Genomic DNA, 22,211 nt, shown 5'->3' with positions numbered 1-22,211 from the left:
ATAAATTATTGGAATTTCAGAATAAAATTCAGTTATTAGATCTGTATGATGATACTTACATTTTGAACGTAAATAACATATTTTTTATTGCATTGCATTCACACAAATTGATACAGTTTGTTTCTTCATTTCAACAAAGTTAATTCACTTTCATCACTTTGTCACTACAGTTCAGTTCATCAAGTTATAACAGTGCTGTGTGAATAAGACACTGGTTTCAAGCTGCAAACAACATGCTGCTTTCTAATTAAAGCTCAAGCTCAGGCCTCTAAATATGTGATCACCACAAACGCATACACAAATTTAAGCATGTGATCTTTATTGTCACTAACCATGTAAATTGTAAGCAGTGCAATAAGTAGAAAATAAAAACAAGATACCTTGATTTTTCTTTGTGTTTTATGTTCCACTAACTCTATCGATATCTTTTCTTATTTAAAGAGGCTGTTCAAGGTCAGCAACATCTGGATCATCTGTGTGTGAACCTCCTTGCTCTCTGGTGAGTAATGTATTCTTATGTTCTGTATCAATCAGAATAAGAATAGGAAATACTTTAATAATCCCAGGGGGAAATTATTTTTGTTACAAACTCCAGATATACAAACAACATATATTATACAAACAACATATGTTAAGAACAATATATATATATATATATATATATATATATATATATATATAGATCAAATGTACAGTAATAATGTGCAAAAAGTGCAAAAAATGATTGTCTATGTTGGAGTCAGATTACAGAGAGGGGGTGTCTGAATCTCTGAGGGAGGCGTTGTAAAGTTTAATGACCACAGGCAGGAATCATTTCCTGTGGCGCTCTGGGTGAGAGGAATCTTCTGCTGAAGGTAGTCCTCTGCTGGGCCAGTGTGTCGTAGAGAGGGTGTGAGACATTGTCCAAGATGGACTGTAGCCTGGACAGCATCCTCCTCTGCCACGGTCGTCAGAGTGTCCAGCTCCTCCTCCACGACATCACCGGCCCTCCTGATCAGTTTGTTAAGTCTGTTGGTATCTGTGACCTTCAGCCCACTGCCCCAGCAATGTGACAGCGAAGAAGATAGCACTGGCCACAACAGACTCATAAAACATCCTCAGCATCGTCCGGCAGATGTTAAAGGACCTCAGCCTCCTTAGGAAAAAGAGTCGGCTTTGGCCCATTTTGTAGACCGCCTCGGCGTTTCTAGTCCAGTCCAACTTATAACTAAAGTAGACCCCCAGGTACTTATACTCTTCTACAAGTACCTGTACCTGTACCTGTCAACTCAGATAGCAGCCAGTTTAATGTTTGTAGTAATATATCCATCAATATGCATTATATTTCTGGTCTTTAGTTGATAATCTCTTCCAGACTAACTACATTCGTACATACAATTCCTGCCCATTTTAATGTTCAGTCTGACCACAATAATCTTCTTGGTTTGCACTGTGGGGGCAGTTTGTCTACTTCATTTTGCATGAATATAAATACAAAGGAAGTCAAGATTTTTAGATTCAGGACTTGATGATGATTTTATCTAATCCAACCTCAGTGATACTCCTGATTTGTATGTGTGTGAATGCAAAGGATGCAAAGATATTAAAGATCAGTGTATTTGATTCAGGGCAGACAGTGTTTCAACCATTGTTCAACATTATTAAGTCAGATGCATTTTTTTTTATTAGGACCAAGATGACCCTGATGACCTCTACACAAGCCTTCAGCAACCAGAAAGTGATCTCTATCAAACTATCTCAAATCCAGCCAGCAAAATGGTGACTGTCACCGCCGATAACCAGGAAATAAACGGAGGAGAGACCGATTCAAGTTGCGATATCTATGAAAACATTTCAACCAAAGAATCAATATAACAGAGCTGTGTAATATGTGGATGTTCTTTACTTACTGAGACTGTAGCTGCTGATGGTTGCTGGCCTTCAGTTCTTTAAGATATCCAACATTATTACAATTTAATGTAAAGGTTTTTGTGATATAAAATACTGAGATTGAAGTTTGTTAAAACACGTTTGTATGTTAACGTATCTTTTATGTACAAAATAATTTGCTTTGTATAAAACCACTGCAGTGGTTGATAACCAATAAACTATAAAGCCTCTTGTGGACCATTTACATTTCCTAACACACATACCTTGTTTTCTATATGACATAGAGCTGTAATGGCCTTTGACATTTTATCATCAGTGGACAGAGTTTCTGTGTCTGTGAAGTGAAACCAACGTGGATGTCTCTCTTTCTGATGGCCAGCAGGGGGAGCTCCATGAGCTGCAAAAAACAAGTCTTCTTCCATACAGCCTGATGTTCATTGAGTAAATGATGGTCCCTTTTAGAGTTAAATAGATAATAAAGCAGGGTATGCTTTAGGATGTGGCTACATTGTGATTGACAGGTCATTCTCAGTGAGTCTGTGCAAATCAACACAAACTGCAAACTAGACGGATCAAATATAATCAAGATATTATTACTGTGTTGACTATTTCTGTCCTAAAATCTTTCAGAAACATATTTTACTGAACTGTTTATACTAAAACATTTATGACCAGGTGAGCTGCCATTGTTGCATGCAGTGGGGCATTATTGATATAGTTCAAAATTCTGGTTAAGATTAAATTTAAAAGATGTCGGTTAACTTGCAGCAAGTGAGAGGTTTTTTTTGTCACTTTGTATCAGGTTATAACAAGTTATCACAGTGCTGTTTGAATAAGATAGTGGTGAGCTGCAGAGAACATGCTACTTTCTATTTACAGCTCAAGCTTAGGCCTCTAAATACAAAGGTTTTAGCATCCTACGTGACATTTAAATCTCGCTAGTCACGCAGATTGTAAGCAGTGCAGGCAGTAGTTAATATTGGTTGGACCCTTAGTGGATCTAGCTCAAACTGTTGTCTGAAGACCTGATGTTTGATGATCTGACAGCTTATGCAGACAAATATGACATGAAAAGTGTTTCTTGCTTCCAAACAATTGTGTATTAACCAAACAAGACACTTAGAGTTGTTTAAAAATACATTGAAGTCAGTGAAATGTTCTCAGTCTGAATGTTTTCTGTCTGTATTCATTAATTTGCTTTGGTTTTACCTTTTAGAGTCTTAATATGAAAGCAGAAGCTCCTGTTGCAGCACTTCCTTTATAGGAGAGTTCACACCAGCTCATAGCTGCGAGGGTTTGAGGTTTATGAACCAGAGAACAGTGTATTGAGGTCTGTGTGTCCTCCCTTCAGTACATCATGTTGTACTCTACCAGCAGCAGTTGTTTCTTGACCAGTATGGCAAAACTGAGACTGTTCTTTGTTCTTCTTCTGCCACTAACTGTGAGTTCTGACACTGAAGGTAATGTACAGAAACTAGTTCTCATCATGTGAACGTTGTTTTTCTCTCATCTTCCTGTTGTTGGTTTGAAAACAACAACTAAACACTGTCTGTAATTTTATAGTGGAATTAAAAATGTGATTTTAATGTTTATGAAATGCAAAAATACAGCAATCGCTAACTCAGTGTTTCATATTGATTTTTGATTGTGATTGATTGCAGAGACTCTTGTGAAAAACATTGGGAACAAACCAGATGTGACTCCAATCTGCACCAATGAAACACAGCAGATCATCATACTTGTAGTTTGTAAGATCAGAACACAGATGAGAGGAGAAGAGTGTCGTCTGACATATTATCTTGGAAAGGGTTTTATACCTGAATGTGACTCCAGATTCACACTTATGATGGAGAATCAAACTATGTTTCTCCACCTGACCAGTTTAACACCAGTGGATAGTGGGAACTTCACCTGTGAGTGTACACATCCTGGTGGAACATATATTCTCTATCTGAATATCACTGTGGAAGGTAAACACACGTTATATATTTTTCCTAATATTTAAACTATATTATTATTTTCCACCATGCTACAACTGTATTATATTGTTAATTATAGTTTATACCTTTATCAGAGTATACAGCTATATATATAATATATAATTAGGTTTGTTTTTATCTTTGTTCATTTCTTCACTTTAATTTATATACAATGTTACATCTTACTGTGTACAGACAGTTGCCTCTTAAGGTTTATTTACATTTAGAGCAAATACCTGTGTTAGTTTTCTAACAGATTTTCTCTTTTAGATGTTGTAGAAGATGAAGACGTCAGAAATGCAACATTAACTTTAAGTGTTTTGATTGGTGTAACTACAGTCACCATAATAACTGGAGTTATTCTGGGTTTAATCTACAGGACAAAATTTAATGGGTGAGAGAATTTTATGATTGCAATACTTCACATGTTTTTGGATCCAACTCAATTTGTATTATTACTTTTATGTGGAAAAACATTTTTCCTAAATGTAAATATAGTCTGGTGCATTTACTGTATATTTCACTCAGAGTAGATGTTTGTTTTACACTATTTAACTCCTTTTCCTGACAGTTATTATTATTTAATTATTGCACATTTCTAGAAGATGAAGATAAGCTTTAATTCTTCTACATATTTTTTCTCCTCTTATTTAAAGAAGCTGTTCAAGGTCAACAACATCTGGATTATCTGTGTGTGAACCTCCTGGCTCTCTGGTGAGTAATGTATTCGCAAGTATGTATAAACTCAGAAAGCAGCCAGTTTAATGTTTGTAATAATAAATACATAAATATACATTTATATGTGTATCTATGTTCTAAAAATACAAAGGATGTACAGAGTTTGAAGATCAGTGTATTTAATTCAGTGGAGACAATAAATGTATTGACTCTTGAGTGTCTCAGCCTTTGTTCAACATTACTTAATCATACTTTTAATACATGATCCATTAAGATATTTCTTTTAATAGGACCTTGCTGACCCTGATGACCTCTACACAAGCCTTCAGCAACCAGAAAGTGATCTATACCAAACTATCTCAAATCCAGCCAGAATATTAATGACTGTCCCCGTCGATAACCAGGAAATAAACGGAGGAGAGACTGATTCAAGTTGGGATATCTATGAAAACATTTCAACCAAAGAATAGATATGACAGAGCTGTGTAATATGTGGATGTTCTTTACTTATTGACACTGTAGCTGCTGATGGTTGCTGGCCTTCAGTTCTTGAGGATATCCAACATTATTACAATTTAATGTAAAGGTTTTTGTGATAAAAAATTCTGAGATTAAAGTTTGTTAAAGCACATCTGCATGTAAACGTATATTTTATGTACACAATAATCTGCTCTGTTTAAAATCACTGCAGTGGTTAATAAGTAATAAACTATAAAGCCTCTTGTGGACCATTTACATTTCCTAACATACATACCTTGTTTTCTATATGACATAGAGCTGTAATGGCCTTTGACATTTTATCATCAGTGGACAGAGTTTCTGTGTCTGTGAAGTGAAACCAACGTGGATGTCTCTCTTTCTCATGGCCAGCAGGGGGAGCTCCATGAGCTGCAAAAAACAAGTCTTCTTCCACACAGCCTGATGTTCATTGAGTAAATGATGGTCCCTTTTAGAGTTAAACAGACAATAAAGCAGGGTATGCTTTAGGATGTGGCTACATTGTGATTGACAGGTCATTCTCAGTGAGTCCGTGCAGATTAACACAAACTGCAAACTAGACAGTGCTGATCAAATATGAATCAAGATGTTATTACTGTGTTGACTATTTCTCTCCTGCAATCTTTCAGAAACATATTTTACTGAACTGTTTTTACAGGAACATTTGTGACCAGGAGAGCTGCCATTGTTGCATGCAGTGGGGCATTAATAATATAGTTATATATAAATTTAAAAGATGTCGGTGAACTTGCACAAAGTGAGAAGTGTTTTTGTCACTTACAATTGTACCAAGTTATCACAGTGCTGTGTGAATAAGATAGTGGTTTTGAGCTGCAGAGAACATGCAACTTTCTATTTACAGCTCAAGCTCAGGCCTCTAATACAGAAGCATGCATATCAATTTTAGCATCCTATTGTAATTGTAGGCAGTGCAGGAAGTAGTTCATATTTATTTTATGACTCATATGGCAGACACACATAACATAGACATGAAAAGTTTTTCTTACTTCCAAACATAACAATTTAGTTTAGTTTAACCAAAGAAAACACTTAAAGTTTTCTTTAAAGTCACTGAAGTCAGTGAAATGTTCTCAGTCTGAATGTTTTCTGTCTGTATTCATTAATTTGCTGCTGTTTTACCTTTTAGAGTCTTAATATGAAAGCAGAAGCTCCTGTTGCAGCACTTCCTTTATAGGAGAGTTCACACCAGCTCGTAGCTGTGAGACTTTGAGGTTTGTGTTACAGAAAACAGAGCAAAGAGGTCTGTGTGTCCTCCCTTCAGTACAACATGTTCTACTCTACCAGCAGCAGTTGTTTCTTGACCAATATGGCAAAACTGAGACTGTTCTTTGTTCTTCTTCTGCCACTAACTGTGAGTTCTGACGCTGAAGGTAATGCACAGAAACTAGTTCTCATCATGTAAACGTTGTTTTTCTCTCATCTTCCTGTTGTTGGTTTGAAGACAACAACTAAACATTGTAATTTTATAGTGGAATTAAAAATGTGCAAAAAAAATTGCAAAAATACAGCAATCGCTAACTCAGTGTTTCATGTTGATTTTTGATTGTGATTGATTGCAGAGACTCTTGTGAAAACCATTGGGAACAAACCAGATGTGACTCCAATCTGCACCAATGAAACACAGCAGATCATCACACTTGTAGTTTGTAAGATCAGAACACAGATGAGAGGAGAAGAGTGTCGTCTGACATATTATCTTGGAAAGGGTTTTATACCTGAATGTGACTCCAGATTCACACTTATGATGGAGAATCAAACTATGTTTCTCCACCTGACCAGTTTAACACCAGTGGATAGTGGGAACTTCACCTGTGAGTGTTCCTTTCCTGGTGGAACATTTACTCTCTATCTGAATATCACTGTGGAAGGTAAACATATTTTATGTATTTTTCCTTATACTTAAACTATATTATTATTTTCAACCATGCTACAACTGTATTATATTGTTAATTATAGTTTGCAGGTTTATCAAAGCATGCAGCAATTAAAGCAATAAAAGTCAGTTTAATATACAATATTACATTTTACTGTGTACAGACAGTTGCCTCTTAAGGTTTATTTACATTTAGAGCAAATACCTGTGTTATTTTTCTAACAGATTTTCTCTTTTAGATGTTGTAGAAGATGAAGACGCCAGAAATTCAACATTAACTCTACATGTTTTGATTGGTGTAACTACAGTCACCATAATAACTGTAGTTATTCTGGGATTAATCTACAGAAGAATACGTCTTGGGTGAGAGGCTTCTCTAATATGCATAACTCATGTTCTTCATACATACATACATAATAATTTTTAGGAATGCTTTATAACTTAATTGAATGCTCTTAAACAACTATAATGTTACCTTGAGTTACATGCAGCCTCGTCCACACCAAGAGTTGGTCCTGTGTCTCCGAGTGAAGAATTATTCAATCAAATCCATTTTCAATCAATTTCATGCAGTCATTTAATATATGTGAACTATGAAATATTTATCTGATTGTTTATAAGACTTAAAATGAACTACATACTCTATCTATGAGGATCTTGACTAGTTTCAGATGACTCAAGATATGGTGTTTCATTTCCTGTCTTGTCTATGAAAATAGACTCCACAGCGCCGAGTCAATAAACACTCATATGCATTGTTATCTAACCCAACAGAAAACATCCAGTACCACAGAGTAGTCCTGCAAACTCGGTACAGTACAGAAAAATAATAAATCCTCTTCATTTATACAGTTCATTTAACTTGAATCATTTATTTAAATACATACTTTACATCTTTCTGCAGGAGCTTCAGGACATCGAGCCGTACAGCACCTTCATGAGGAGAGAGAGTGGGCTTTACTCTACTGTCAGAGTCAACACTAATGCCAATTATTCAAACATGTCTACCGGAGAGGACACACATAGCAGGAAGTTTTTGTAGACTTCCATCTGTTGCAGCAATGATGCATGTTGAACTGTGTGACAGTGCCTGTTGTCCACAAGGTGGCGCCGTTATGCTTTGTACCAACTTCAGTATTCTCCTCAAACAGGAATAATGTATATCAAAGTAACTGCTGATGTAAATGATGATCGGAATCAATTAATTAAACAATTAAAATAAAAGTTGTTACTTTGTGATTTTTTAAATTTCTGGGTTTCATCTAGAACAACCTCTTTAATATATTCTGAATATAAACACATTGCAATTAGAATAATTAACAAAGAGTTATTTTCATATCAAGGTTTTGCCTCTGAATTGCAATGTGGCCATTTTTAATTGATTAAAATAATAAATGCAATCCAGCTTTCATTGCAGCAGGGGACTGTTGCTTTTATCTGCAGTAATACTACTGCTTTTGTTTTGTCGTTTATAACTGAGCTAATTTACATGGGTTTTACAATTAAAGACATTTTATTACTCATTCAGAATAAGTGCCTTAAAGGTCAATTATATATTGCAGCCTGATGCTATCTGACAGTTACCTTATTTTTACATTTGTTTTGATGTATAAATTTAGTTTCTATATGGATTTTGATCTTGAACTATGGCGCAAATGGTATAACAAACACATCCAGTTAAAAGAACAAATATTGCTAAATTGTGTCTGTAAAAGTGTCTCATGAATCAGGGATGCACTATTATCTTTCACTGTTTTCACTTTTTGATGAAAAGATCCCCTGTGTGACCTTGATTTGTTTTGTTACAAAGAACAAGGAAGATTTTCTACATTTGGTCAGATGTTGCACCCTTGGTTGTTATTGTTTTTCTCTCTGGCGTTCCCCTACAAGCACTTCTTTTTATTTACTGAGGAAGTACAGCTAGGTCTGTATTGCTATTTTCTACACTCTTAAGTTAAGCCTGCGTGCAATTAATTTGCATTTACCGAAGTTCTTTTTCTGTTTTTGATTACATATCAGAGTTTCGGGCAGGCCCTTTGCAGCAGATCTTATTCAGGGTCAAGAGAACAGATTCCCTCAGCACCATTCAGGGAGATTCAAGGGAAATGAGTCAGCTGATGGGGACAGCAAATTCAGCATCTATGTTACAAGGTTTGCATTTTCCAACTGCATGCAATTCAATTTAATGAAACAAACAAGTCTATGTTTGCATTGGAGCCAGAACAAAGACTGATGACAGTGAGAGTTCTGGACAGACCAATAATGCCCTCACTTTGATTTAGCTTAAATCAAGTGAAGCGCGTTCTCACACGTTGATTTTGAAATCAAGGAATATGATGATAATAAAAAAAGTACTTCTCCATTTGGAATTTCACTTTCCACTTTACTATACCCATCTAATGAGCATAAAGAGATTTAAAACACCCTCTTTTTTTGTTTAAACTACTAATCATGATCACACAGACATATTTTGATGTGCAATGTTGACTTTACTTTGTCTGCACTACTTTTCAGAGGGAAATATTGTAATTTATTCTCCACTGCATGTTTCTGACAGCTATAGTTGCTGGTTACTTTTCAGATTAAGATTTTACACTATTAACACAGACAGTATATACAGAAGTTAACATTAGCAACACAGTGACCAACCCCATAGTTAAAATGCTGCTTACTGGTGTAAAATTAGATTTATTTCTGTCAAGTTTTATTTTGTGCATTATTTTTTTCAGGTTTATTGAAATAATCTACATGCAAACAAGTTACATTACAAGTTAATTAATGGTTAATGCAAAAATAAATGTGTATTCTGTTGTGTAACCTAGATGAGGAACTTCATAATATGGTGCATGCTGCCTGTAATGTGACTGATGATTAGGATTGACTGACTGATATGATGTAAGGTAGTGAGGTGATCACTTTCAGTTTATGGTGTTCAGTTGTCCTACTGTTGAAGTGGACATTGAAGTGGATCAGGTAACACAGATGAAGTTGATCCCGTGCTATTGGTTTACCCACAACCTGAAGGTAGTTTTAATGCAGCAATAATAATCAGATATGATGTAGGATGCAGCACTGACAGGGCCAGGGGGCAGTCTGCCTAATGACTATTTCTGCTTTTGATACTCTAACATACATTTTACCACTGCTACAGTACATTTAAAGGACCAGTGAACAATTTCTAACCTTTCCTTAATCCCTTCCATTAAGTAGTGACTATTGGTGAGAGTAGAGGAACTAAATAAACTGTGATGGTGGCTGCAGGTTAGCCTGAGCTGAATATCTGCTCTTTGTGTAGGTGGGAGTTAAAGGTCCGGGTTGTAGGTTTTAGTGACATCTAGTAGTGTAGTTGTAGACTGCAACTCTGTCGCTTCACCCTCAACTTCCAAGTGTAAAAGGAGAAACTATGGTGGCAGTGAACACCCGCTATCTAGAGCCAGTGTTTGTCCCTTCTGAGCTACCGTAGAAACATGGCGGATCTGCAATGTCTGTAGATATAAAAGGTTCATTCTAATGTAACAAAAACACAATAATTCCTATATTCAGGTGTTTATGCACTATTGATAACATACCTATGAATATTATATTCCAGTTAAATCATCCTAAATGTTACATACTGGTCCTTTAATCAGGATTAACGAATGAAGGGCTCAGTAGGTTTATTAAAGCACAGCCTGATACAAATCCAACTTTTTGCAAATTTTATTGTGTAGCTTATTTATAAATGTCAAGTCCTTTATAAAATAAGAGAGAAGAGAAATTCATTTGAACTTTCAATTCTCTCTTCCAGAGACAACAAGACTCAAATCAGGAAAATTCAACATTAAAACCAAGAAAGCTGAAGTTTTGTGACTGACAGTATACTACAGCTGGTGCCCAAAGATAAGGCTGAAGATCAGAGAAGTGGCTTATGTGACCGAAAATAATAGCAGCTTGCTGGTCTAATCTGGATCTTACTGCTGTGGTTTTAGTGTTTGCACACATGGTAATATTACTTAACCACAAGCCACTAGCTATGCCTTTAGCGTCGCATTCTGGTTTAAAATTACAGGTGTCAGCTGCCAGGTAGCACTGGTACTTCCCACATGAAATTAATATTTTTCAGAAATTTCCATAATAGGATTCACTACTGAGTCATATTATCCAGGAAGGAAGGAAGCAAGTGCACTAAAACAATAAACCCATATGTGCAACCAAACTTTGGAATTGTGTAATCCCAATGATTCACACATTTATTGATTAAATGTAATATAGAAAATGAAAATGACTCAGATAATTACTACAAAGAAGTGCTATTTCTAAATCTCCATACAGTATTAGCAGTTATTTTTTTTAGTTTATTGCCTTTAATTGATAGTGACAGCTGAAGAATAACAGGAGAGAGGGGATGACACACAGCAAAGGGCCCCAGGTGAGCTGTCTGGGCGCCCCTGTACCATCTTGAAGTATCTGGCAGTAAAGGTACTATAGTAACCCTTCTACAAAGCTGTTAGGTTCTTTCCTGAACTCCAAGGACTAATTATGCAATAACTTCCTCTATATGCTGTTTTGTACACAAGATCTTACAACAGAGATAAACAACCCTGTCTATTGCACAACAAATATCCCATGTAGACACATGGGTTGAAATCCTGCATCTGTTAGCATCCCACTGTCATTATTTCCTGTTGGGCTGTGGTGTTTCCAGAGAACATTAACTCTAAATAGAATGACTGTACCATTGATACAATTCCCAATAAAACCAGTTCCCTGATAAGTTTCACATTTATTGTGCTCAGGATAAAACCAGATGGACTGCAGGTAAGGCGCCTGAATCATAAGGGGATGGGTTGCCAGTAGTCACCCATGGCCAAGATGAAGTCTCCTTGGACAGAGAGGTTAATAATAAGCAGCAATAGCTTTCTATTTGCTATTAACCCCATATTAAAATACACTTTAACATGTGGAATATTTGCAATTAGTGGCCCAGAAAATGCAAATGTGTTATAACAGAGGATGGGCAAAGCAGCCGATTTGAGGTAGAGACGGTAATAAACCCGTTATGGGATATTAACACTTCCACAACCTGATGTAGAATTTGTAAAGGAGGATGTAAAGTATCACACAGTATAGTACAGGAGTCAGCAACCTATGGCCTTTTAGCCCCCCTCCAGTGGCTCCCTGTGGCTTTGACATAAATGTATATGGACAATTTTTATTTAACATCATTGTATTCTTACATTCAAGCTGTAACAATGTGAAGCCATAACACACCAAATAACATAACATCACATTTTGCAAACAAAAATATACATATTCAAACATTGCGTCCCTATCTGGGGCTGTTTCCTATGTATTTTAAGAGCGGTCGCTCCAAGTCTTGAGTCTCATTGGCTCTGGATTCCAACTCCAAAGAAAGAAAAGTCTGGGAGGAAAATAGAGAATTTAATAGTGCGTGGAGAGATTAGTTTGCTTTCACCAACAACGATACTGGCTGTGTTTGAACTGTGGTGAGAAATTTGCATAATAAGGCTCACGTGTGATTTGCAGCTCCACACAGATTTTTCTCTTTTTTTGGGCGGGGGGTGGGGGTGGGGGTGTCTCTCTGGATAATAAAGGTTGACCCCAGGTGTAGTACTTTCTCTGTGCTGTAGGCAAGCTTGGGAAGTAATGGATTACATGTAACTGAGTTGTGTATAAAAAGACATAATGAGATTACAGGTAAAATGGGGATTATTAGCAGGATGATGTTAAAATACATCAGTTTTTCTTTAATAAAACAGAGCAGAGGACACTAAAATCTTCCAGTTTCTTTTCTAAGTTTACATAAAAAGTAACAGTAAAATAATCAATTAATTATTGTGATACTTTACGATTACGTAACTGACTGTTCCCGATCATCAACATGACTCATTAGTTTTGAGAAGTTTGTTCCCTTCTGTTGTGCTTGATGCACACAGGCTGTATTCTCATCAGGGTGGACTTCCCCAGTCCACTTTTGGGGTGTCAGGTCAAGTTTGCTGGCGCAACACATGTCAGATATCACATGTTTGTTATCGCACATAAGAACAAGACCATGCAGTCCACGGGGAAATGGTTTCACACTACAAACCTCATTACACCAGGGAACTTCTGCTTCTGGGATTTTTTTTAACCGCCTGTGATTACTGGAGTTGTTGTAAGCACAGTATGTGCACAATTTACTGGACCTTGCAGTAGTGATATTAGTTATTTTAACAATAAGAGTGTGAATGAGGTTAAAATAAATATATGACAAATTCTGCTTCTTGGCATTTATTATTGCATAATAACCCTTTACAGCACACCACTATCTCATGTATTCTCATTAACTGATGTCAGTAATAATGACATCAGTTAGACTAATGTTAATACACATTAGTCTTGTTAAATTTAAGGTTAAAGTCAATTAAATTCACTTTACCTTGATGTAGTCCAGCATCATAAATGTGATCCGTTTGTCATGTAAAAATATATTCAGCGTACGTTTCCTGAAATGTGACCCCAGTTTAGTTGAATTGAAACAGCATGAATCCATCCCTGATTCCCAGATATGTAGTCAGGTAAAGAACCCCAGAGGAACCCCCTCCCACCTACCCACCACCATCACCACCACCCCCTCCCACCCTCTCTCTCTCTCTCCCTCTCTATCACTTTCAGTCTCACATATTTAAAAGGCTTCTCAGAGGCTAAACTGAAAGTGTTACTGTGACAGCAGTGGAGTAGAGCAAGATGTTGCAGATTTATATACTCATTGGCTTGTTGTTTAAAGGTAAGTGACACTGGAAAGGAAACACCTTTATATTCACTGCAGTCTGTTTTTTAAGATAGTTACAGTAGTTACAGTCACTCTTACCTTATAATTGAGACTTTATTTATTTTTTGTATTTTTTTTTACTTATTCTGGTATTTATTTATTATTATTTATTTTTTTGCTTTCTATATTTATCTATGCACTGTACTGTATTTCTGTCCTGTATTCCTGACTTCGCCCTCAGGGGAGCAATAACACCTTATCCTGTATCTTTATATCGATATGTAATGGGGGTTTTATAAACAAACAATATGTTTCGTTTTGTCTATGTTCAGATGTCTTGGATGTTATTAAAAATCCAAAAATCCCAATATATATTTCATTCATAGTCACAGTTTTATCCATTTTGGTATTAATTGATGTAAGATAACAAACTGACTTACCGACACTTCTTTATTTTCAGCCTCAGCGTCTCAGATCACCGGTTATGGAAATGGAACAGCTGGCTACGGCGGGGAGGTGCGATATAAATGCGTATTAGCAGATCCAACAGGTGCGCAATCAACTGGTTTTTTTTTGTTTTGTTTGTTTTGTTTTGTTTTTTGTACAGTGAAGGTGCAACCAGCGGCGCAGGAAGGATTCACATCCTACCACACTGTAAAAAAATACTCTGTTAGGAAGTTAAAGTATTTTTGCCTGCAATGAAAATGTTACTGAAGTACAAGTTTGTAAATAGAATGAGAATTATATTAATGGATTATTAATATTCATGCATCAGTGTAAAAGCAGGATTTTACTGTTGGTTGAGGTGGAGCTCATTTCAACTATTTTGTATGTGACAATTGATTATTTTCATTATGTTATGTTATTAATTGGTTAATATTTTAAAATTAGAAAATAGTAAGAAATGATGAGCCAGAGCCCTTCACGAACATGGTTTTGTACAACCAAAAGACTAAAATTCAAAATTATTCAAAATAAATTATGATTATTGAAATATTTGATAGAAAAGCCAGCTGCCAGTTGGCTACCATAGCTGTCAGTTAATGTTCTGTCAATGGACTTATTGATTAATAGAGTAATTGTTTAAGCTGTTCATAGGTTTAATATGCACAATGTATTTAATTAAATCAATTTATAAAGAAACTAGTAACTAAAGCTTTCAGATGAACATAAAGTACAATAATTCTCTCTGAGATGTGTTGGAGTAGAAATAGAAGGTGGCATTAGAAGAAAGTACAAATACACTACTCATTTGTACTTAAATACAGTACTAGAGTAACTTAGTTACATTTTTAGCTGTGTTACAGTACATACTGATTGGAGGATTACTGTGTCCCACCAGGTGTGCTCCAGGTCACGTGGCAGAGGCTTTTCAAGGATGACTCCATTGAGAATTTAGCAACCTACAGCAAGCGGTTTGGACTGCAAGTAAATGAGCCCTACGTTGGGAAAGTGATCTTAGCAGAAGCGTCCCTCACTTCAACATCCATCCTTGTAAAGAATGTCACATGGGAAGATGAAAGCTGCTACATCTGCTCCTTCAATGTGTATCCAGATGGGTCCAAAAGAAAGAAGACCTGCCTCACAGTGCAAGGTAAACTGTAACATGATATTAGGTCTTTGAAGCCCAAAATGTAGACTTTTTCCTTCTAGTTCTGATCATTTTGGAACTGAAACATTCAAGTTATCAAATAATCTTTGTCAGAACATCTCATACTGACAAGGTTTTACTCTCTATGAAGGAATATCCAAGGTGAATACAGGAGTGCAACTCCTCAGGAGCGAAGACGAGGAGAGAGACCAGGAGGAGGTTGTGTTCAGCTGCTCTGCAACAGGAAAACCAGCACCAACCATTGAGTGGGTCTTCTCAACTGGCGCCACCAAAGAAGACCAACTACAGTCTACAGTAGCCAACAGTGACCACACATTTACCAGCTCCCGCAACATCACTCTGAAAGTACCTCTTGACTGGAAGGGACATGTGGATTGCATGCTGAACAGGGGAATGATTGGACAAAGGAGGGAGAGGATCCCCTTTTCTCCAAGTCTCCGGAACATTAAACAGGAGGGTATGTATATCAGTCAATTTATATATAACAATCACTAGTGTGTGTATTAATGTAGCTGTAGAGTTACATAGGGTGTGTCTCAAACTGGTTTCTGGCTCATTAGTAAAAGAACCACCCAGGAAGTCCCAGTGTAAATATTATTCTAGCGTACTGAAAAGATTGGTTACCGAGAAAACTCCCAGTATCTTTACAAACCATGCTTACTGACAGGAACTGATTGTTAAACAGTGGAAGGAAGTGACAGAGTCGGTACAACCTGTCTCTGGATCTATAGGAAGTGACCTGTGTAGGAAGTCCCACTGCCTGTCACAGCAAATTCCCAGCTTTAGTTATCCTCACTGACTGGAAGGGATTTTGTGATAAGGAGTTTATAATCATATAAGATTTGATTTTGGAAAAATGAAAAAAATGATAGTTTCTCAGGAAAAAAAGTCATCCAAACATCCTGTTTTGCAGGATTGTTCTCCAAGTGTCTGGAGTAGAGTTTAAATTATGAATACAATGGTTTGTTTAGACAAAGTGAATCCATCCAATGATGCTGTAATAAATGGTAATGATTTCCTTTGTAGTCCACATTCTGGTAACACATGAATGACATTGTTTACTGAAGCAGGAAGCAGGAAAGTCCCTGGAACCCAGTTCGATAGGTAGTTTGGGAATTGTATCGAATGCACTGTATGAATGTGTATTCCCCTCAGTGTGACCAAGAGCAAAGGATTGTGCATGTCCCTGTGCGTCAGCTGGGCAGTGACGCATTACATTCAGTTTCACTTCTTGTTAGGTTTCATTTCAAGAAAAAACCTGTGTCACTGTACAGAGAGTGATAAATATTAGCTCTCTGGGGAGGTAATCTGTCAAATCTGTCAGGGAAGTGAAGTCTCTGCATGTAATAGTAAGAGTGTTACAGTAAAAAAAATTCCCCACCTTCCTCTTTTTAGGTAAAAGTAATTCACTTTATTGCTGTACACACTGACCATGTGCTGTTTTTTCTCCAGTGAAAGGACTGTCTCAGTCAGGGGTCGCAGTTATAGTTTGTGCCATGCTGTTAATTTCCTGCATCGCTGTTGTTGCTGGAACTAAGTTTAAAAGGTAAGACGGTGCAATTCTCCTTATGGGCGAATATAACCCCAGTGACATAATATCTCATCTATGTGTAATTATCTGCATGCAGTATAATAAACTCTTTCTCTCTCCCTGTCAGGTCAAAGGGCAACACACAACAAAACAATACTTGCACGCAACTGTCGTCATCTGTCGTCTGAGATCCTCACCAGAGCAGCAGTTCTGCTCTTTGAGGTTAAAATGCAACAAAACAAATGAAACATGCATTTGACCTTTCCTGTAGTCATCACAGTGAATATTCAAGCACGCAAGCATTATCCAAATACTTTAGCTATGTAACAGTGAATTAAGCTAGGATCCATTTTCCACAGGTCATCACAGCACATAATAGTGTTTTGAAAACTAACTAATTCACATTTCTTTTAAATAGTAAAACCTCAGCACTTTAACTTTGTTCATGGAGCTTTAAGCAAAGTGTTGCTTCAGGCTTTACCGAATGTAAAAGTACAGGGACTGTGACCGATGTTTCATAGGAGTATTACAAGACTGGCTTCAAGCAACTGTGAGGTGAAGCAAATACATGAGAGTTTACATTGAAGCAGAATTAATCAACATGTACAACTTTTAATCAATTTACTCTTATTCAGGGTGACTGTGCAATAGTGAAGCTTTTCTTCTGGCAGATTAGAACAAGCTGATGTGTTTTGGTGACAGAAGGGAGTTGAAAAGGAGGACCTGTGTGAGGCAGTAATGTCACAGTGCCATCTAGTGGACTTTATGGTGAACTAGCGGAGAGAGACATATGGCAATAAAGATTGTGTGATCTATAAATATGACATGTGAAGCAATCAGGTTTTATTCCAAAATTCTTATTTATATTTATTGAAAAAGTTTAATTGACACATAATATATTACATAATAGACATAATATATAATTGTATAATAATAATTTTCTGCAGATTGTATGTTTTTTTATACATAATTTAGCACTTTTCTTGCAGTTTTGCACTTCAATGCTCAATGTTTGTGTTCATAAATGTTATTTATTGTTAAATGGAGCCTGAGACATAACTGTATGGTTGTAGTTGTGCTGCCTGTGTGTTTAATATTGTTTTTCATCAATGTGCTAATTCCCTGTCAAACACTGGATTATTAACCTTTGAATAATTTTGATGAACGTCCTTCATGATTTCTGTGAACTACTTAGAGAATAAATTATTAAAACTATGTCCATATATTTATTTATTTTTGTTCATTTCATTAAAATATAATGCCTTTAATGTTGTGATTTCATCTGTGTTCAATGTCTCTGTTTGATGTGAATTAGATGTCACATGCTGTTTATATCTCAAACACCTAATTAGTGATTTCTTATTGAATAAAAGAAAATCCTTAAATCATGGTACAAAATGTGCATTTATATATTTACTTTGTGCGTTGGGAGTCTTTCAGAAATGTAAGGAGGTAGTAGTGTGTTTCTAACGTAATTATACAGGTCTAATAATATACATAATAATACACTAGAGAATCTACTTGGAAATAAATCATAGAAAGTAGATAATAATAATATAATAATTATTTAAGAATAACAGGATTAACAGAATTTAGTTTGGTTGTTTTTTTCCTGCCAATCTCCTGCTCCACACTCCACCCAGCAGGTGGCGGTGATACACCTATATGCTGGTTTTTCAGCCATTAACCTGATGAAGAACTTACCTGGCAGTTACCTGGCTTTTATTGTCACCTTTGAATATTGGCGGTAGATGAACAATGCGGCAGAGATGAGCCACCGTGCAGTCATACATGTGCTGTGTGTGCTGGGAGTCTTTCAGAAAGGTGAGTTAGAGAAGAATCAGTGTGTTTCACTCAGAATCAAACTTTTTTTAATTTTAATTATTATTATAATACAGACAGTTGATCGGTTACAGCTCAGTGACTGTTGCTTCACTTCTGCCATAGCTGATCTGCAAATGCATGTGGAGGCTTGTGTGTGTGTGTGTGTGTGTGTGTGTGTGTGTGTGTGTGTGTGTGTGTGTGTGTGTGTGTGTGTGTGAACTGATGTTATGGTCTTTTATTTTGTAAATTAGTGACTATTTCTAGTCCGGATTTGACAAGTCTAAAGTGGGTTTCAGAGAGTGTTAGGGCTTTACTGAAAGCTTTTACAGCAGTAAGAGGAGCAAAACACTGAGGATCGGTCGCTCAGCACTTTAAGTTAAATATCCCTCAAGTTTTCCTTGAACAGCCGAATCGAAAACCAACTTCAGCGTTCGGTAGGACTGTATTATAGCTCCTTTAATACCTGTTAAGTGTAGTAATTTAATGGCGCCCTTACTCCCTGTATTATGGTAGACTGATATACTGTACTGCTGTATTGTATAAGGTTTACGGTACGTACAGGACATGATGTCACCACGCTCCCAGTGAGCGCCAGTTCTGTGTGAGCCATATTGTTAAATAAATATGCCAAGGGGCTAAAGATGGTTCGAGTATGTTCTGCTTATCCTCCATACACTTCAGTAAAAACCTTTAACAATACCAACTCACACCTCTGAAACCATCTTCTCCTGCAGGTCTAACAGCTCTGGTACAGACACAGCAGACTGTGATGGCAGCAGTGGGAGAAGAGGCTCATTTAAACTGTCAGCTGATGCAAAATAAAGATGTTGTTCAAGTCACATGGTGGAAACCTGAGGGAGAGAAGACTCTTGCTACTTCTAGCAAACCCTTTGGTCCAAGAGTGAATCCTGACTTTATTGATAAAGTGGAGTTTAAAGATGCTGGACTGCAGAACAACTCCATAGTTATCAGGAACCTGACAGAGCAGGATGAAGGCTGCTATCACTGTTTGTTTAATTCCTACCCTGATGGTGCTCTCACTGCTATAACCTGCATCAAACTCTATGGTAAGAACATTTATTCATTATTAGAGACATTTCCAATATTAATCTCTTCTAAAACTTACATACTGGATAAAAAGTATCCTGTCAGAAGCTGATGTCTTTGTAACACCTTCATTAATGTGCTGTGTGTCCCTGTGTGTCCCTGTGTGTCCTGTGCAGAGCTGCATGAACCCATCCTACATGTTAGAGAATCAAACTCTCCTGAAGAGGCAGTTGTGTCCTGCTCGGCCACAGCTCGACCAGCTCCCACAGTAACATTAAGAGTCCTGCAACAAGACTTCCACTTCTCAAACTACAGCTCTGTCAATGTCACCAACACCAACGGTACAGTTGCTGTCACCACGACTACTGTGCTGTCTGGTTTCCGTGGTAACAACACACAGGTTGGATGTGCAGCGCGAGTGCTCTCTGGTCCTCAGATAGAGGTGTTTATGATGATTCCTGAGGTCAAACAGTCGTCTGCTGATGGTGAGAAACACTTCCAAACATACACATTCAGAGACTGATCAATACTTTATGATTCTGATGTTTTTTGTTTCTTTTTACAGGTTTTGATGATGAATCTGGATCTAAAGACAGGGATCTCTGTAAGTTAATGTTCAGATGTGATATTCCTATATGATCTGTTGTTGCTTTATAACTGCTGAGTGTGTCAAACTAATTGTGCTTTTGATCTCACAGATTGGATTTCGATCATTGTATTCTCCGTTGTCGGGGTCTTTGGTCACATTGCTGCATTCCTCTATTTCCTAGTTAAACACAAAAATCAGAACAGGTTCTTCTCTCAACCAAAATCTGAGTCTCAGTCTCTGAGAGCTGATGAATGTTGTTCAGATTTAACTGCAGCAGCATCCTCCAATCTGTCACACGGTGACACTGAGATGAACGAGACGACAACCAACGACACTCAGAAGTAAGACACTCTTTATACTGTCATTCTTCACTTGTAACTCAACATTATTTGTCTTCTCTCTGTTGTATATTGTCACATTGTGTCTCTATATCTACCTATTAATCTTTACTGCATGTGTAAAGTAAATTCTGATCACTGTGTGTGTATAACCTGTTTAGATTACTTTATTTATGCAGTATTCATATAGTAATGAAACACTGTTTGTATCTGAAGGGCCGAAGCATCTTCAGTCACACAGGAGAGCGATGGGGTCAGACAACGGCCGTCGCCTGTGAAGACTGAACCAAGTGATAACCTGAATCCATCACCTTCAACATCAGTACAACTGTAGAAAGAATCTGACTGACACAGTTTTATTGTCATTGTGGGAGGAGGTGATTAGTGTTCAACATGTTGAGCCTCAAAATAACACAAAAGATGTATCAGAGCTTTGCAGGTAAAATATCTCCTCACTGTACATTGTTTCGTCATCGTTTGTGACAATTATTAGAACTTTATGGCAGCTTCTCTGATTTTTATACTGTTTTATATCATTTTATACTTTTTTTTTAATACCTTTTTATACTTTTTTATACCATTTTTATATAATTTAGTGTGTACATGTTTTTATATGTTATATTTTTTCAGTTGTGAACACACTATTATACTGCATTAACCAGTGTATGTACATACTCAAGACAACACTAGTATGTAGTGTTGTTCCTTTCTTGTGACTTGACAATATGTGAAGTATTTTGAGTTTTTGTAATTTGTGTCATCTAATTATGCCAAAGAAGCATTCAAAGGGTGCCTGAACATGAATAGTGTTATATTATGGCTTTGTTAAAATAACAAGTAAGAATTAAACTTGTGAACTTGTGTAAATCCTCTTTATTGGTCATTTTTGTGCCTGTAAATGTGGTTAATCCCACAAACATATCATATAAAGACTTTTTAAACTTAACTATGAATCCCTCTGGTGTACAAAGAATAACATGGAGGTTATTTTAGAGCTGTTAACGGGGCTGTGCAGATAATGAGAAACAACTAGTGAACACAAGAGTTTAAGACGATTTAAACACTGAGTTTGTGTTACTGAGATACTTCAAGAGGCTGGTAAGACATGTTTTATTAAATATCTTGTATTAGAGGAGGATTATAAAACATTTGTAATAGACTTGCTGACTGAATCTAATTGAGATACTCTTTTTTTTCTAAAATACTTTTGCCTTTTTCCTTTATTTATTTTACCTTGATAGTCCAGCATCGTAAATGAAATGACAACATGAATCCATCTCTGATTCCCGGATATGTGGTCATTTAAAGAACGCCTTCCATCAATCACTCCCCTCCATCCCTCTTTCTCTCTATCGCTTTATATCTGTGTCGTCTCACAAGTGAAACTGAAAGTGTTCCTGGCTTCAGCAGTAGAGAAGAGCAGGATGTTGCAGATGTACATATTTATTGGCTTATTTAAAGGTAAGTGATGCTCATTTGAAGGGAAACACTACTGTGAATATTTAGAAAAACTGTAGTAAATATAAAGGATATTTACTACAGTTTTTCTAAATATTCACAGTAGTTACAATCACTCTTACTCTTCCTATTTTGGTTTTAGA

General features: G+C 36.6%; 5 protein-coding genes and 2 long non-coding RNA genes across 12 annotated transcripts in view; 5 read left to right on the top strand and 2 right to left on the bottom strand.

Annotated features, from left to right (window-relative positions):
• The window catches only part of LOC127378407 (uncharacterized), a 33,064-nt gene extending 27,907 nt beyond the window's left edge, over positions 1–5,157 (top strand). Inside the window, exons 1-5 of one of the 5 annotated variants that reach the window (XM_051427230.1) lie at positions 3,155–3,329; positions 3,531–3,839; positions 4,119–4,242; positions 4,508–4,562; positions 4,817–5,157. In XM_051427230.1, coding sequence (XP_051283190.1) covers positions 3,227–3,329; positions 3,531–3,839; positions 4,119–4,242; positions 4,508–4,562; positions 4,817–4,996 — 771 coding nt within the window. In that variant the 5' untranslated portion in view covers positions 3,155–3,226 and the 3' untranslated portion in view covers positions 4,997–5,157. Of the gene's footprint in view, positions 1–1,668; positions 2,007–3,154; positions 3,330–3,530; positions 3,840–4,118; positions 4,243–4,504; positions 4,563–4,816 lie in introns of those variants that run through there. The other 4 variants (XM_051427227.1, XR_007888033.1, XR_007888028.1 and 1 more) reach the window with 4 other exon arrangements.
• Positions 5,158–6,195: 1,038 nt separating this feature from the next.
• LOC127378412 (uncharacterized) lies at positions 6,196–8,142 on the top strand. 2 transcript variants are annotated; one of them, XR_007888035.1, is made up of 5 exons: positions 6,196–6,396; positions 6,605–6,913; positions 7,158–7,281; positions 7,693–7,729; positions 7,823–8,142. XR_007888035.1 is itself a non-coding variant. In XM_051427236.1 (5 exons), the coding sequence occupies exons 1-5, from the start codon at positions 6,313–6,315 to the stop codon at positions 7,958–7,960; spliced, it is 711 nt and encodes a 236-aa protein (XP_051283196.1). In that variant the 5' UTR covers positions 6,201–6,312; the 3' UTR covers positions 7,961–8,142. The 2 variants fall into 2 exon arrangements, 1 of the variants encoding a protein (XP_051283196.1); XM_051427236.1 differs by having other exon boundaries at positions 6,201–6,415.
• A 2,949-nt stretch (positions 8,143–11,091) lies between these two features.
• LOC127378425 (uncharacterized) lies at positions 11,092–13,478 on the bottom strand. The gene is made up of 3 exons (XR_007888044.1): positions 13,337–13,478; positions 12,432–12,553; positions 11,092–12,319 (listed from the first exon to the last, which is right to left on the bottom strand). It is a non-coding gene; the product is annotated as an uncharacterized LOC127378425 (long non-coding RNA).
• A 99-nt stretch (positions 13,479–13,577) lies between these two features.
• Positions 13,578–18,080, top strand: LOC127378408 (OX-2 membrane glycoprotein-like). Its single transcript, XM_051427233.1, has 6 exons — positions 13,578–13,684; positions 14,130–14,219; positions 15,012–15,263; positions 15,412–15,738; positions 16,734–16,827; positions 16,940–18,080. The coding sequence occupies exons 1-6, from the start codon at positions 13,645–13,647 to the stop codon at positions 16,998–17,000; spliced, it is 864 nt and encodes a 287-aa protein (XP_051283193.1). The 5' UTR covers positions 13,578–13,644; the 3' UTR covers positions 17,001–18,080.
• Positions 18,081–18,514: 434 nt separating this feature from the next.
• On the top strand, positions 18,515–21,477 carry LOC127378397 (OX-2 membrane glycoprotein-like). Its single transcript, XM_051427213.1, has 6 exons — positions 18,515–18,636; positions 19,371–19,703; positions 19,860–20,168; positions 20,249–20,287; positions 20,382–20,613; positions 20,827–21,477. Exons 1-6 carry the CDS (start codon positions 18,564–18,566, stop codon positions 20,942–20,944), a joined length of 1,104 nt encoding a protein of 367 aa, XP_051283173.1. The 5' UTR covers positions 18,515–18,563; the 3' UTR covers positions 20,945–21,477.
• The window catches only part of LOC127378424 (uncharacterized), a 53,037-nt gene continuing 50,198 nt past the window's right edge, over positions 19,373–22,211 (bottom strand). The window contains exon 3 of the long non-coding RNA XR_007888043.1: positions 19,373–19,487. This is a non-coding gene — a long non-coding RNA (uncharacterized LOC127378424). The remainder of the gene's footprint in view (positions 19,488–22,211) is intronic.
• LOC127378387 (uncharacterized) overlaps positions 21,989–22,211 on the top strand; it is an 86,273-nt gene continuing 86,050 nt past the window's right edge. The window contains exon 1 of the mRNA XM_051427164.1: positions 21,989–22,071. Coding sequence (XP_051283124.1) covers positions 22,035–22,071 — 37 coding nt within the window. The 5' untranslated portion in view covers positions 21,989–22,034. The remainder of the gene's footprint in view (positions 22,072–22,211) is intronic.

This window comes from Dicentrarchus labrax, unplaced genomic scaffold, assembly GCF_905237075.1.
Source record: "Dicentrarchus labrax unplaced genomic scaffold, dlabrax2021, whole genome shotgun sequence".
NCBI lineage: Eukaryota > Metazoa > Chordata > Actinopteri > Moronidae > Dicentrarchus > Dicentrarchus labrax.
The sequence above is the reverse complement of the archived record's forward strand: the minus strand, read 5'-3'. Positions and strand labels throughout refer to the sequence as shown.

Excerpts from the sequence above, each read along its gene's own strand:
- LOC127378412 (XM_051427236.1), top strand. The coding sequence starts at position 6,313 with ATGTTCTACTCTACCAGCAGCAGTTGTTTCTTGACCAATATGGCAAAA. Across the intron at positions 6,914-7,157 it reads TCTGAATATCACTGTGGAAG|ATGTTGTAGAAGATGAAGAC; the intron begins GTAAACATATTT and ends TTTCTCTTTTAG. Across the intron at positions 7,730-7,822 it reads AGAGTAGTCCTGCAAACTCG|GAGCTTCAGGACATCGAGCC; the intron begins GTACAGTACAGA and ends ATCTTTCTGCAG.
- LOC127378408 (XM_051427233.1), top strand. The coding sequence starts at position 13,645 with ATGTTGCAGATTTATATACTCATTGGCTTGTTGTTTAAAG. Across the intron at positions 14,220-15,011 it reads CGTATTAGCAGATCCAACAG|GTGTGCTCCAGGTCACGTGG; the intron begins GTGCGCAATCAA and ends GTGTCCCACCAG. Across the intron at positions 15,264-15,411 it reads GACCTGCCTCACAGTGCAAG|GAATATCCAAGGTGAATACA; the intron begins GTAAACTGTAAC and ends CTCTCTATGAAG.
- LOC127378397 (XM_051427213.1), top strand. The coding sequence starts at position 18,564 with ATGAACAATGCGGCAGAGATGAGCCACCGTGCAGTCATACATGTGCTG. Across the intron at positions 20,169-20,248 it reads CAAACAGTCGTCTGCTGATG|GTTTTGATGATGAATCTGGA; the intron begins GTGAGAAACACT and ends TTCTTTTTACAG. Across the intron at positions 20,288-20,381 it reads ATCTAAAGACAGGGATCTCT|ATTGGATTTCGATCATTGTA; the intron begins GTAAGTTAATGT and ends TTGATCTCACAG.